The sequence below is a fragment of the Vigna angularis genome, chromosome 8 (assembly GCF_016808095.1).
Source record: "Vigna angularis cultivar LongXiaoDou No.4 chromosome 8, ASM1680809v1, whole genome shotgun sequence".
NCBI classification, from domain to species: domain Eukaryota; kingdom Viridiplantae; phylum Streptophyta; class Magnoliopsida; order Fabales; family Fabaceae; genus Vigna; species Vigna angularis.
Genome location: NC_068977.1, coordinates 33,893,067 through 33,906,914, shown reverse-complemented (window position 1 = coordinate 33,906,914; position 13,848 = coordinate 33,893,067). Strand labels below are relative to the sequence as shown.

At 28.6% G+C, this 13,848-nt stretch overlaps 2 protein-coding genes across 3 annotated transcripts; both read left to right on the top strand.

Annotated features, from left to right (window-relative positions):
- The first annotated feature begins 217 nt into the window (after positions 1–217).
- On the top strand, positions 218–3,714 carry LOC108343960 (LEAF RUST 10 DISEASE-RESISTANCE LOCUS RECEPTOR-LIKE PROTEIN KINASE-like 2.5). Of its 2 annotated transcripts, XM_017582419.2 has the most exons (6): positions 218–371; positions 488–553; positions 1,137–1,268; positions 1,798–1,953; positions 2,033–2,089; positions 2,292–3,714. In XM_017582419.2, the coding sequence occupies exons 1-6, from the start codon at positions 239–241 to the stop codon at positions 3,368–3,370; spliced, it is 1,623 nt and encodes a 540-aa protein (XP_017437908.2). In that variant the 5' UTR covers positions 218–238; the 3' UTR covers positions 3,371–3,714. The 2 variants fall into 2 exon arrangements, with proteins under 2 accessions (XP_017437908.2, XP_052723157.1); XM_052867197.1 differs by lacking the exon at positions 2,033–2,089.
- A 1,475-nt stretch (positions 3,715–5,189) lies between these two features.
- Positions 5,190–13,614, top strand: LOC108344000 (PR5-like receptor kinase). The gene is made up of 6 exons (XM_052867196.1): positions 5,190–5,397; positions 5,508–5,573; positions 8,189–8,281; positions 9,039–9,260; positions 10,236–10,304; positions 11,971–13,614. The coding sequence occupies exons 1-6, from the start codon at positions 5,292–5,294 to the stop codon at positions 13,203–13,205; spliced, it is 1,791 nt and encodes a 596-aa protein (XP_052723156.1). The 5' UTR covers positions 5,190–5,291; the 3' UTR covers positions 13,206–13,614.
- Positions 13,615–13,848: the final 234 nt, after the last annotated feature.

The following is a 13,848-nucleotide window of genomic DNA, read 5'->3' as shown; positions in this document are numbered from 1 at the left end:
GAAATAGTCATTGACTTGGTCAAGGAAAAGAGCTAGAGTGGTCCCTTCTCCCTTCTTGGCTTCTTGGCTTCTTTCGGCTGGAGGGAAATTTCCAGAATCTTTCAACTTTATTAAACATAATATATTAAAACCTTAGACATTATTGGATCTACTTTAATTGACTTGGAATTGACCATGAAATTTTCCTTTAAAATGTAAGACAGACACTTATCTCTTTCCTATGTATTAGCTCTTTCCTATGTATGCAAATGCATTGAAACTAAACATGTTCTGCAGATTCACCCTCTTCTTTCTGTTCTCTGCAACTGTAGCAACGCTTCTTCTTCCAACTACATGTCATGTGAACTTGAGCCCTTCGACTATGCCTCTGGGTACGTATACATCCATGCAACCACATATATCAGAAGAAATCCTGCATATACAAACACAGTTTTTTCTTTCCTTGATTCAACTAAAAGCATTGTATTGATTGTACTACTGGTTGCAGGCCAAAACCAGTCAAAAATCGTACACAAAGTTGGTGATGTCTTCATGGGGTGTGATGATAGAAAAAGTAAGTACCTTTATATTTTTTACGCAATGCATCTTCAGTGTTTAGCTCTATAATTAATATGGTCAAAAGAAAAGGGTAATGTTGGTGTTAGGAAAAAAGTAATGTTAATGAGTCCCAGCAGACACCTGAAAACAGTGTTGATGCTTTGTTTCACAAAATTTTCTATATATAAGACTGAGAAGTGATGTTTCTCTAAAAAATTACTGCAAAGTTAGGGAAGGTGCAGAACAAAAAGTAGAATTAAGTAATTCTTCAAATTATAGAAGAAAAGGTGAGGAAACGAAGGCAGAGTGAAAGAAAGAGAAAAGACAGTGAAAGAGGAAAGAGAGTAGTGAAGAAAATAGCGTGGGTACCCAAGTGTCTTTAAATATATTAATAGAAAAATAGATTTTAAGATAAATTTTTTATAACATTTTATCATAATATACTTGTGATTTTTTTACTGATTCATTATTTATTTTTAATTGTACTAACATGTTAAATCAAATAAAAAATAACACGTTGTATTAAAATATTTAAAAAAATATGTGTGAATGTATCATTACCTTTTATTAATAAACATATGACTCTTGATAATTAACAGATTGCAGCAGCAATGTGGATAATAATTCTGCTTACGGGTCACGGATACTTAATGAAGTATCACAAAATGCAAATGACGTGTCACAAAATGAAGTGACACAAAATGCTAGTGCTACTACAACTGTTACCCAGGGTAAGTATTCGTCCTTTCATCTTCGTTGTTTTATATTTATATTCCGTCAAAAATGCATTATATTAAAATGAGCAATGTATTTGTATATGAATTCTCTGTTAACGATTTATATCAACTATTAGTGAGAAGAACAAAACTCTATGTTTGTGAATTTGAGTTTTTTTCTCGTTTTAGTTTTTGATAAAAATTTATGTAAGATTATATTTGACACGTTAGTTTAATTAATTCATAACATTTTTACCAACCACAAAAGTATTAACACTACTTACTAGTCATGTTTTATAAGCAAATTTTTAGAATGATGTTTTTTTTTAAGCAGTAACTTTTAACTTAGCATAAATAAAATAAAATGGGTAACTTTATACGAGGAAAACATTGAATAATCTGAGTAGCTAAATTATCATCTTTTCTTCTATTTTTTTTTTCTATTCTAAATATACATTTATATGTATATCTTCAACAATTATTTGCTGAAAAATTATATAAGCGTGTATTAATTAATAATTTTGAACCAAAAATTGCTGAATAGTTTGCAAGGGTAAAAGTTGTGTTACAAACTCAACATCCCAGACATCAGTATCGCCTGTGTCGTCACCAAATTTAAAGTCACCCTCGCCGTCGTCGTCGCCGTTATCATCACCACCGACGCTTTCACCAAGATCATCACCATCATCACCAGTAACAGGTTTGTTTTATCATTCTTTCTTCTAATTTTTTTTATTGTCACTGCTTAGTTTTTTTACTGTCACTGCTTATTGATGTAGATTACACATACACAAATAAACACCACCGGAGAAGGATAATTATAATTATTATTATAGGTAAAAGATCCGTTATCCTTATCTTCTATTTCATTATTTTATGAGTTGCATTTTTGATAAATCTATAATTCATCTGCCAATGAAATGGAAAGTAAGCTAGTACTTTTAATTATTAACCACTTTCATTATATATCTAGATGAAGAGAATTCTACAAGAATTGTGCATTAATTTAGATATAATATTTATTTTTTATATTAACAGGTGTCGTAAGTGCGGTAACTGGAGGACTTTTCTTCATACTTTTTTGTCTTAGACGTAAGTCTTCCACCCGACTAGTCAAATTTTGTTTTACCACAAACAGTGATTCAAATGTCGAAGCTTTCTTAAGAAATCATGGAGCCATAGCGCAGAAAAGATACAAATTTTCAGAAGTGCAGAAAATGACTAATTCATTCAAAGTTAAACTTGGTCAAGGTGGTTTTGGTACAGTATACAAAGGAACACTACTCACGGGTAGTCCTGTGGCTGTAAAGTTACTGAAAGCATCCAAAAGAAATGACGAAGAGTTCATCAATGAGGTTGCCAGCATCAGTAGAACATCACATGTTAATATTGTCTCACTTGTTGGATTTTGTTTGGAAGGCTCCAAAAAGGCTCTCATCTATGAGTTTATGGCTAATGGTTCTTTGGATAAGTTCATCTACAACAGAGGGCCAGAAAATATTGCATCTTTGACCTGGGAGAATTTATATCAAATTGCCATAGGAATAGCTCGAGGGTTGGAGTACTTGCACAGAGGCTGCAACACTAAAATTTTACATTTTGACATAAAACCACATAATATTCTTTTGGATGAGAATTTTTGTCCTAAAATATCAGATTTTGGACTAGCAAAGCTCTGTCCCAGGAATGAAAGCATTATTTCTGTGTCTGATGCAAGAGGAACAATGGGGTATTTAGCTCCTGAAATGATCAATAGACATTTTGGAGGAGTTTCACAAAAGTCTGATGTGTATAGTTATGGAATGATGCTACTGGAAATGGTAGGAGGAAGGAAGAACATTAATCCTGAAGCTAGTCATACGAGTGAGATATACTTCCCACATTTTGCATACAGAACACTTGATGTGGATAATGATGTGAGACCGTATGAAGTGATGAATGCAGAAGAAGATGAGATTGCAAAGAGAATGACTGTAGTTGGCTTATGGTGCATTCAATCACTTCCAAATGATAGACCTACAATGAGCAGAGTGGTAGATATGTTGGAAGATAACATGAATTCCTTGGAAATGCCTCCAAAACCTTTGTTTTCTTCTCCTACTAGATCAGAAACATAATCTTCCTACTGAAATTGGTATCGTTGCATTTTGGTAAAATCTTTCTAGTTATATTGTAAAGAGGATTGCTCAACTAATTTGTTTAGTACTATTCTGGAAAGCAAATGCATCTCATGTGTTTGTTAAATTGCCACTACATGATTGCTGAAGCTAGACCAATTGTGTATGATAACTTTCTTTTTACAAGGTAAATTTTAGTGGATAAGTGGTAAAAAGGTTCCGACAGAAGTGTTACTGAAAAGTGAAAACCACACCGACTAGTGAAACTAAAGATGTAGCTTCAAACCTTGTAATAGGATTTATGACAAGATTATGCAACTATTGAAAACTGTTTCTTCGACTTCTTTCTTCTCTTTTTCTCTGATGAGTTATATTTATCCTCTGTTTATTTAGTTATTTCAATTCATAATCAATAGGTTTCTCCTATCTGAATTTTCAAACGTTAGTGATTGAGATTGGGGTTTTAAATAAAAATATTATAAGAAATAAAAACAAATATGAAGTATGTAATTTAGAAAAAAAAAATCAGACTCGATAAAAATACTAATAACTCCTGTAGATATAGTTTAATTACTTTTTCAATTTATTCAAAAGATCAATTTCATTGATCTATTTTTAAAAAGGTTGAATTTAATCTATTAATATTTTAAAAAGTTTGACATTATCATTTCTGCTAATTCAAGTTTCGTGGAATCTTTGTCTGCGGCGGTTTAAATTGCGAAGTAATTATATCGTAATCTTTTTCATGTATATTTTTTTTTGTTTTATATAGATTTGTATATTTATTTATAATAAATTACTTTATTAAAATCTTAATTTTTCTATAAACTTATAAATTTAAAAAATATATTTAATTTAAAATTTATAAATTAATTAGGAATAAAACATTTGAAGAGTGATTACAATAAATAAGATAATTTAAACATATTGTAATTATGGTAATAGAAAAATTATCATAATAAAATATTGTACTTATGATTATTTTTTGTAAAATGAATTTTGATAAATATATATTTATTTGGTTAAAATAATTTATGTAATAATTTTTTGTGTATAATAAATTAGAAAATTAAAATTAAATAATAATATGATTGTAGATGAAAATATTTGAAAATAAAATTAACATAAAGTTAAAAATTAGTAACATGAAAGTAAAACATTTATATTTATTTATAAAAAATAATTTAAAAAATTAGTAACATGAATGTAAAATATTTAAAAAAGTTTTATTTAGAAAAATATATAAATTTAAAATATAGAAAAACATAAAAAATTCTTGATAGAATTTTATTAAAAAATTTAAAATACAAAAAGTATAAAATTCAAAATAGATCATTATTAACCGAGCCAGAAAAAAGAAAGGTAGAGTTTGATATTATGTTTGTCTGGGTGAAAGTTCAAAGTTTGATCATTGACTGGTTAAAACGTAGACAAATTGAAGTCTGTAAGCTATGCACGTGCTTTTGAAAGAATTTATTTTGTTGGTAATGCATGAGTTTTTGCGTTGATCATCCTGATCTTTCCACATGTCTCTCAGTCTTCTTCTCTTCAATCTCTTTTTCTGCATGAACTTAGGAATTTTAGTATGAAGAACATAATATGATATAATGAAATCGGAAATAATTAATAATAGTTCATATTACTAACATAAAATCTTGTCACCACAATTTACTGAGTAAGGAACTCTTTGGAAGTGTGAACACAGTGCTAGTTAAGATGACTTTGGTCGGGGAAAAAGCCAGAGTGTGGTCCCTTCTTGGTTCTTTGCAGCCGGAGAGAAATTTCCAGTATCTTTCAACTTTATTACACGTTAAAACCTATACATTATTGGATCTACTCTAATTGAATTTGGGAATTTCATTTTAAAACGTAAGACCGACACTTAGCTCTTTCCTATGTATGCGAATCATTGAAACTAAACATGTTCCGCAGATTCACTCTCTTCCTTCTGTTCTCTGCAACTGCAGCAACGCTTCTTCTTCCAACTACATGTGATGTGAACTTCAGCACTTCGTCTATGCTTCTGGGTACGTATAGATCCATGCAACCACCAATATCAGAAGAAATCGTGCATGTATAAACATAGGTTTTTCTTTTTCCTTAGCTAAAAGCATACTATTGATGGTACTGGTTGCAGGTCAAAACCACTCAAAAATCGTAAACAAAGTCGGTGATCTTTTCATGGCATGTGTCGGTAGAAAAAGTAAGTATCCTTATATATATATATATATATATATATATATATATATATATATATATATATATATATATATATATATATATATATATTATTATATATTAAGCAGTTTTAATTATGCATCTTCAAAATTAGTGAGTAAAAAAAGGAAAGTTAGTGAGTCCCAGCAGACAAAATTTTCTATATAAAAGATTGAGGAGTGGAATATTTCTCTAAACAATTACTCTAGAGTTAGTGAAGATGGAGTACGAAAACTAGGATTAAATAATTATCCAAAATTATTTAAAAAAAAATGCTTAAAGACGAGGAAATAAAGGCAAAGTGAAAGAATGAGAAAAGACAGAGAAAGAGGGAGAAGAGTGATGCAGAAGATAACGTGCGCAGGTAGAAGAGGTCCAAGACCACTTTTTGAGTTTTTCTTACTTTAGTTATATGTCGTATTCGATTAATCACTAAATTTAAGTAGAAGTAAATTATATTTAACCTTTTTATAGAGATTTTAAATGGGTAAACAGTGTACGCAACCAAAAGGAAGTAATTTTTTATTTTATCTGACAATGCATAAATTAAATATACTATTTTTATAATAATTGTTTAAAATTTATTAATATTAATTTTTTATTGATTATTGATAGAAGTTTTATAATAATAGTAATAATAGTATATAAAATAAACTCTTTATTTCATTTTAATAAATAAACAAACCTTGTAAGCACAATTTTTTGTTCTCTTCGTGGCTCTTAATACCATGAAAAACTAATTCTGATGCAAAACTTCGGGACTTTACTATTTGAATAGTTTAAAAGATGATAGCTGGCCATTTTATTTTATCTAAAAAGCTAATAATTAATTACCTTTAAAATTGAGAGAGAATAACGAAATTCTAGAATTAGAATTTGAATATTTAATAAAATAGTTTATATATATATATATATATATATATATATATATATATATTTTAAATATTATACCGGTGATTCTATACTCAATTATTCATATACACATTTTGATATAGAACTTTATTCAAGATGTGTATTTGTAGTAGTATTTTGTATTCTGCATAATCATAAACATGAGGTTATCACTTTACTACTCACGAATCATAAACATGAGGTCATCACTATTCTGCTCACGAGGTTATTCTTTCATGCTTAAGATTAAAAGTCTAGGACAAAGATCTCCTATCATTCTTTGTCATTCTTTTCCCACTCCATCCATCTCTACATGAATTGAATGATTGGTAGAATATCAAGATATCTCATTCTAGAGTTTGATTTGTCAAGCATACACTGACAACTTTTCAAAACATAAAATTTCTTCTTGAAATTCTCTCAATATCCAAATCATACATAATCGTATCAAAGATATCATATATTTATTCATACAATCATTATACTTACCAGTAGTAATAAAAAATAATACAAAGTAATACCAAATTATCAAGAAACTCCACCAAAAATTAGAATTCAAAACTAGCATTCATTTGCAAGAATGACGCTTAACGTCATTCTTCTTGTAAAATGACTTGCTCAATGGGATCATTCTGTCACTAAATGAAATGAACTTAAATTGGTTCGAGCCCTATAGTGAGAAGAGACGCCCAGTGGTATCCTGTCATCGCTCAACACCAGATCATTTGCAAAAATGGTCGCTTAATGAGAAAGTGAGCACTCAGTGGTCTGGAACAAAATTGCTTCTAGACTTGCATAACCAAGCTTGCATTGAGTACCACACACCAGTGTCTTTCAACGTCATATCATAAAAAAGTCAACTCAAATGTGTGATTAGGGAACTAGGAACCTATTAAAAAGATCAAATTGGTATTTCATTAAAAAGATCAAATTGGTATTTCTAACTTAGTGTTTGGTTCAAAAACAGTTTTAAATGTTATAGTGTATATCAACTTACTCAAATTGTGAGATTATCAGTTCTTCAACTCAACACAAATTCAAAGAACACTGAATCGTGTATTACACACAAATTACATATTAATTCAACCATCAATGTCATAAATTAATTCAATCAATACCAAACAAGCCAAATATGCATACTCAAATTCTTAAAGCATTAAAACAAAGTAAAAAACTTTTCTCACCTAACAAATAACCAAATAGAGATCCTAAAATAGTTTCAGAAGCACAAGAAACTCTATCTATTCAACAAAAATATGATCAAGACACATCATTAAGACTACTAATAAGTTAATAATCTTATAAAAGACTCAAACTCCACATACAAACTTAAATCATCCACATTAAAAAAAACGTAAAGACTAAATTTTAAATTAAAGCTTATTTATAAAATAACTAAATTTTAGTTTTGAAGAAAGAAAATTTAGAATAATAACATAATTTTAGATAATAAAATTTATTTATAATATTTTTATTTATATTTAAATATTAAAATAACTAAATTTAATATTTAAAATACACTGTCACATCAAAAATATAATTTTCTATACTGTTATAGGAGGATACTTTACTGTTTGAATAGTTTTAAAGATGATAGTAGGGGGCAATTTTATTTTGTCTAAAAAAACATATGATAATGACCTTTAAAAATGTTACAGAGAGAACGAAAGCTTTTGAATTAGAATTTAAATATTTATTAAAATAGTTTAGAATTTCTTTTAAAATTGTATACAGATTGCAGCAGACCCCACAGGAGTCTGGCAGAAACTAGTGTTATTAACCGGAGTGTTGCTACTCACCAGAGTAAGTCTTCTTCCACTCATATTCATTTTGTTTTTATTAATATTCTGTCAACAATACATAATAAGATTAAATATGTTATTAAATTATTATAAAATATTATGATTTTTAAATTAAATTATAATATATTTAGTTTTTATAAGTTATTGTTTTTTAAAAAATATTTTACATTAATCTTTATAAACTATAGAAATTAAATGTTCTGTAATTTAATTTAAAAATAAAATACAATATTTTATAATAATTTAAAAACAAAAATCATATTTAATGCATATTAATATTTAACAATGTTTTTATATATAAACTTTTTGGTAACTTTTTGTATGGAAGTATTTATTTTTTAAAATTAATATTATTAATATAACTTACAGTTTGTAAGGTTAAAAGTACTTAATATCATTAAGTATGAGAACTTATTCACACATTTTTTATATATAAAAACTTAACGATATCGAGATCTTAAATCGTATTATTATAAAAACAAAACTATAATTAACCTATAAAACTAAAAATAAAATAATATTAACATTTATTTATATAATTTAAATTGATCTAATTTTTAGATTTGGACTTCTATCAATAAAACAATTTTTTTAGAAAAAATCAATGACTAATCTTAGTTATTAAATTACCATCTCTCTTTTTGTTTTGTCGTCTATTTTCTAAATATATTTATATGTACATCTTCAATAATTATTCGCAGAAGAAAATTGCATTTGCATGCTGTATTAATAGTTTTGAAGCAAATACTGCTAAACAGATTGCAACGGTAGTCGAGCTTGTATTATCAACGCAACATCGCAGGGTTTCATATCGCCCGTGTCGACACCAGATTTAAAGTCACCGCCACCACGGTCACCGCTGCAATCATCACCACCATATACACGACGATCACGATCAATTTCTTTACCACCAGGATCGGCACCAGCACCAGCGCCTGAATTAATGTTTTTTGGAGGAAGTGGAAATTTTGGTGATTCAGGTATATTTTATCATTCTTTCTTCTAATTTAGATAATTAAAGCTCTCAACGATAACATTACCTTTTAAGCAAATGTTATGATTAAAATGAATTCATTGTGGGAGGGAAAGAAATATAATTTTTAAAGGAATTTGAAATGTTTCATAAGAAAATAGGTTCATTTTTATTAATAAGTTTAAAAAAAATTAAATTATAGAATTTTAGGGTAGTAGTTGAACGAATTAAAATTAAGTAACTTTATAATTCATTTTTAAGAAAATATTAAGAATTCAAAACAATTTGTATTCTCAAATTTGTGTCATTTAGTTTTTTATTCTCCCGTAAACTCAATCAATATTATTATAATGTCAACTTGACTGACAAAAGCGATAAATCAATATATTATTTTAGTGTTAAATTGGGTGAGTGCAATTCATGAGTTAGTTTATTTTAACTTTGGCTCACTTTTTTTAGCTCGACTTGATAAGTAGATGATTCATTAAGGATACTTTGATCTATTTATTTTATTATATATATTTATTATTATATAATTAAAATGAATTAACTTGAATTATCTATTATGAGAGTATTCAAATTATTATAAAAATAGAAATTGAAAAATGAAAGTATCAATTTACAACAATTAACTGAAAATAATTTTAGTTAAAATTCATTGAAAAAAAATAGATTTTTTTTAATAAAATTTAATTAAAAAATAATATCGATCAAGTTTGATTAAAGAAAGATTATCAATATTATGAAATAATTTGAGATGAGATAAATTTAAATTTAATTTACTTAAATATTTTAAATATTGTGAAACTTACAAGATTTATGATTGTAATTATGAGTAATATTTATCTTCATTATGGTCATGATTGCTGTAAAATATGATGTTTTCCTCATATAACCTTCCAAAAAGACTCATTACAACAGTTTAAGAACTGTTTTTTATTATCACTAAGCTCTTTTTTATTTTTACTACTTATTGTTGCAGATGGCACATATAGCTCACATGACGACCAGGTCAATTGGATAATTATAATTATAATTATAATTATTGTAGGTAATAGATTCATTATCCTTTTATATCTTCTATTTCTTTATTTTATCAGTTACATTCTTGATAAATCTTTAACCCATTTGCCAATCAAATACACAGTAAACTAGTTTTTAATCATTAATATTTTTATTATATATCTAAATGACAAGGAATCTACAATAATTTTGCATTAGTTTATATACAAGAGTTGTTTTCTATATTTACTCCAAGCCAAAAAAAAAATGCTAATACACTTCTAAATCAAAATCAGAAAGATTTTTCTTAGATTTTGCCTGTAGATCAGGGATCACCTTACCTTATCTTGAGTGAGAGAGGCAAGTCGCAAGGCAAAAAGCTTAGTCGTTTTCAACTCTGAGAGTGACTTCACTTACGGGATTTCTATTTCATTCAGAGCCTGTTCCGGGCATTGAGGGCAGACGAAGACTAAGAATACTTTCGGATAGCACGTGAGATCAACTACTTAGAATACGCTACCATCTGTCTTCGATTATGCTCGTTCTACTTTGAGGGAGAGATCGCTAAAATATATAACAATTATATATCACTCCTAAATAAATTAGTGCACAAAAATAATAGATGTCCAACTTGATCATTAAGAAAAGAAAATGTGATTTACCAAGAATTTGAATAAAGTATCAGTTAATTGTGTATAGGTTATTACATATAAGTTGGTTTCATTAAAAATTTCATCTCAAACAATGTAATAATCAATTTCTTTGTCCATTCATGGAAGACTAGGTTTTTAACAAAATAAAGGGTTACTTTATTATAACAAAAAGACATACATTGGCTAGGAGTGTGGGGAAGATAAAATATTTTTTAACCATTTAATTCATTAATAATGGTTGCCAATGAATGAATATTGATAATAGAGTATCATTTGTTTCTTTATCAAACATATCTTACCCATATTTTAACTCTTAAAAAGTAGCTAATAATGCAAACAATATTTTCTTTAATATATGCAACAATTTCACCTAAAGCTTAGACTAAAAATAGATGGATTATATAACAGTAATGATATCAAACTAAAAGAAATATTGTATATTCATTTGTATTAACCTCACTATTATTTAAAATAGAAAATTAACAATTGTATTTTTATTCTTATCCATGTTAAATGTAATGAAGTCTTTGTTAAGAACCAACCATTCTAAAATGTATGCTATTAAAAAAGAAAGTGTTCTTTTAACATTTTTTTTTTGACAATTTTTTACAATAATCTATGTGATAACTCATGATTGGTCAATTTCAACTATACGAGGTGAGATATAATCTATTGTAAAAAAGTTGTTAAAAAAAGTTGTTAATGCATCATGGTCAATTGGAAATGGGTGTAAATAATTTACAGTAAAATAGACCCATAAAGGAATTTCTTGTGCTTGTAATGCATGGTCACATATCACGACACACAATTGACTTTAGTTTATCAGAAAATGACTGTAAGGTTGGAAATTAGGGTAGAATGGTTATATAGGTTAAAGTTATTGTGAGTAGTACACAATCATTAAGTCGAACAGTTTCACCATTCAACTTCAAAACAGAGCATTTGGTGGAGGTTTAGAAAGCATTTTATCATTAACAAACATGAAGTTAAGTTTCATAGAAAAAGATCTGCATGTTATAAAAGGATATCTATGGTTTCTTAATATCTTATATTTCTTAACAGGTGTTGTAAGTGTTGTAGTTGGAGGATGTGTCTTCATATTTTGTTGTTTTAGACGCAAGTCTTCAACCCGACTGGTCAAATTTAGTGTTGTAATTGGAGGATGTGTCTCCATATTTCGTTGTTTTAGACAGTATTCAACCCGACTGGTCAAATTTAGTGTTGTAATTGGAGTGTGTGTCTCCATATTTCGTTGTTTTAGACAGTATTCAATCCGACTGGTCAAATTTCGTTTTACCAGAAACAATGATTCAAATATTGAAGCATTCTTAAGAAATCAAGGAGCCATAGCACAGAAAAGATACAAATTTTCAGAAGTGAAGAAAATGACCAATTCATTCAAAGTTAAACTTGGTCAAGGTGGTTTTGGTACAGTATACGAAGGAAAACTACAAACGGGTAGCCCTGTGGCCGTAAAGTTACTGAAAGCATCCAAAAGAAATGGTGAAGAGTTCATCAATGAGGTTGCCAGCATCAGTAGAACATCTCATGTTAATATTGTCACACTTGTTGGATTTTGTTTGGAAGGCTCCAAAAAGGCTCTCATCTATGAGTTTATGGCTAATGGTTCTTTGGATAAGTTCATCTACAACAGAGGGCCAGAAAATATTGTATCTTTGACCTGGGAGAATTTATATCAAATTGCCATTGGAATAGCTAGAGGGTTGGAGTACTTGCACAGAGGCTGCAACACTAAAATTTTACATTTTGATATAAAGCCACATAATATTCTTTTGGACGAGAATTTTTGTCCTAAAATATCAGATTTTGGACTAGCAAAGCTCTGTCCCAGGAATGAAAGCATTATTTCTATGTCTGATAAAAGAGGAACAATGGGGTATTATGCTCCTGAAATGGTCAATAGACATTTTGGTGGGGTTTCACAAAAGTCTGATGTGTACAGTTATGGAATGATGCTACTGGAAATGGTAGGAGGAAGGAAGAACATTAATCCTGAAGCTAGTCATACGAGTGAGATATACTTCCCCCATTTTGCATACAGAAGACTTGATGTGGATATTGATGTTGATAATGATGTGAGACCATATGAAGTGATGAATGCAGAAGAAGGTGAGATTGCAAAGAGAATGACTGTAGTTGGCTTATGGTGCATTCAATCACTTCCAAGTGATAGACCTACAATGAGCAGAGTGGTAGAAATGTTGGAAGGTAACATGAATTCTTTGGAAATGCCTCCAAAGCCTTTGTTTTCTTCTCCTTCTAGATCAGAAACATAATCTTCCTCCTGAAATTGGTATTATTTCATTTTGGTAAAATCTTTCTAGTTATAATGTAAAAGGAGGATCGCTCAACTCATTTGTTTAGTACTATTCTGGAAAGCAAATGCATCTCATGTGTTTGTTAAATTGCCACTACATGATTGCTGAAGCTAGACCAAATATTGTTGATGATAACTTTCTTTTAACAAGCTAAATTGAAGTGGATAACTGATAAGGCTCTAACACAATAACAACTTGACAAAGATATAGCTGAAAAGTGAGAACCACAGAAGCTAGTGAAACTAAAGATGGCTCCAAAGTTGTAATGGGATTTATGGGGAGAAGGAGGACAATACTAGGCAACTACCAAGAATTATTTCAACTTCTCTTTTCATCAGATGAATTATATTTAGTCTTTATCCATTTAGTTATTTTTCTTCGTAATCAATACTTTTCTAACATCCCATTTTAATAGTTTTAACAAAAAAAAATTACATATCCAATAATAAAAAAATGGTTAAATATGTTTTTAGTCCCTAAACTATTGATCGTACAAAGACCAAATTGTACCTTATTTTGAAAGAAGGATGAAAACCAAAAACGACCAATAATTTAAAGACTAAAAACATATTTAACCCATAAAAAAACAATTACTTAAAAT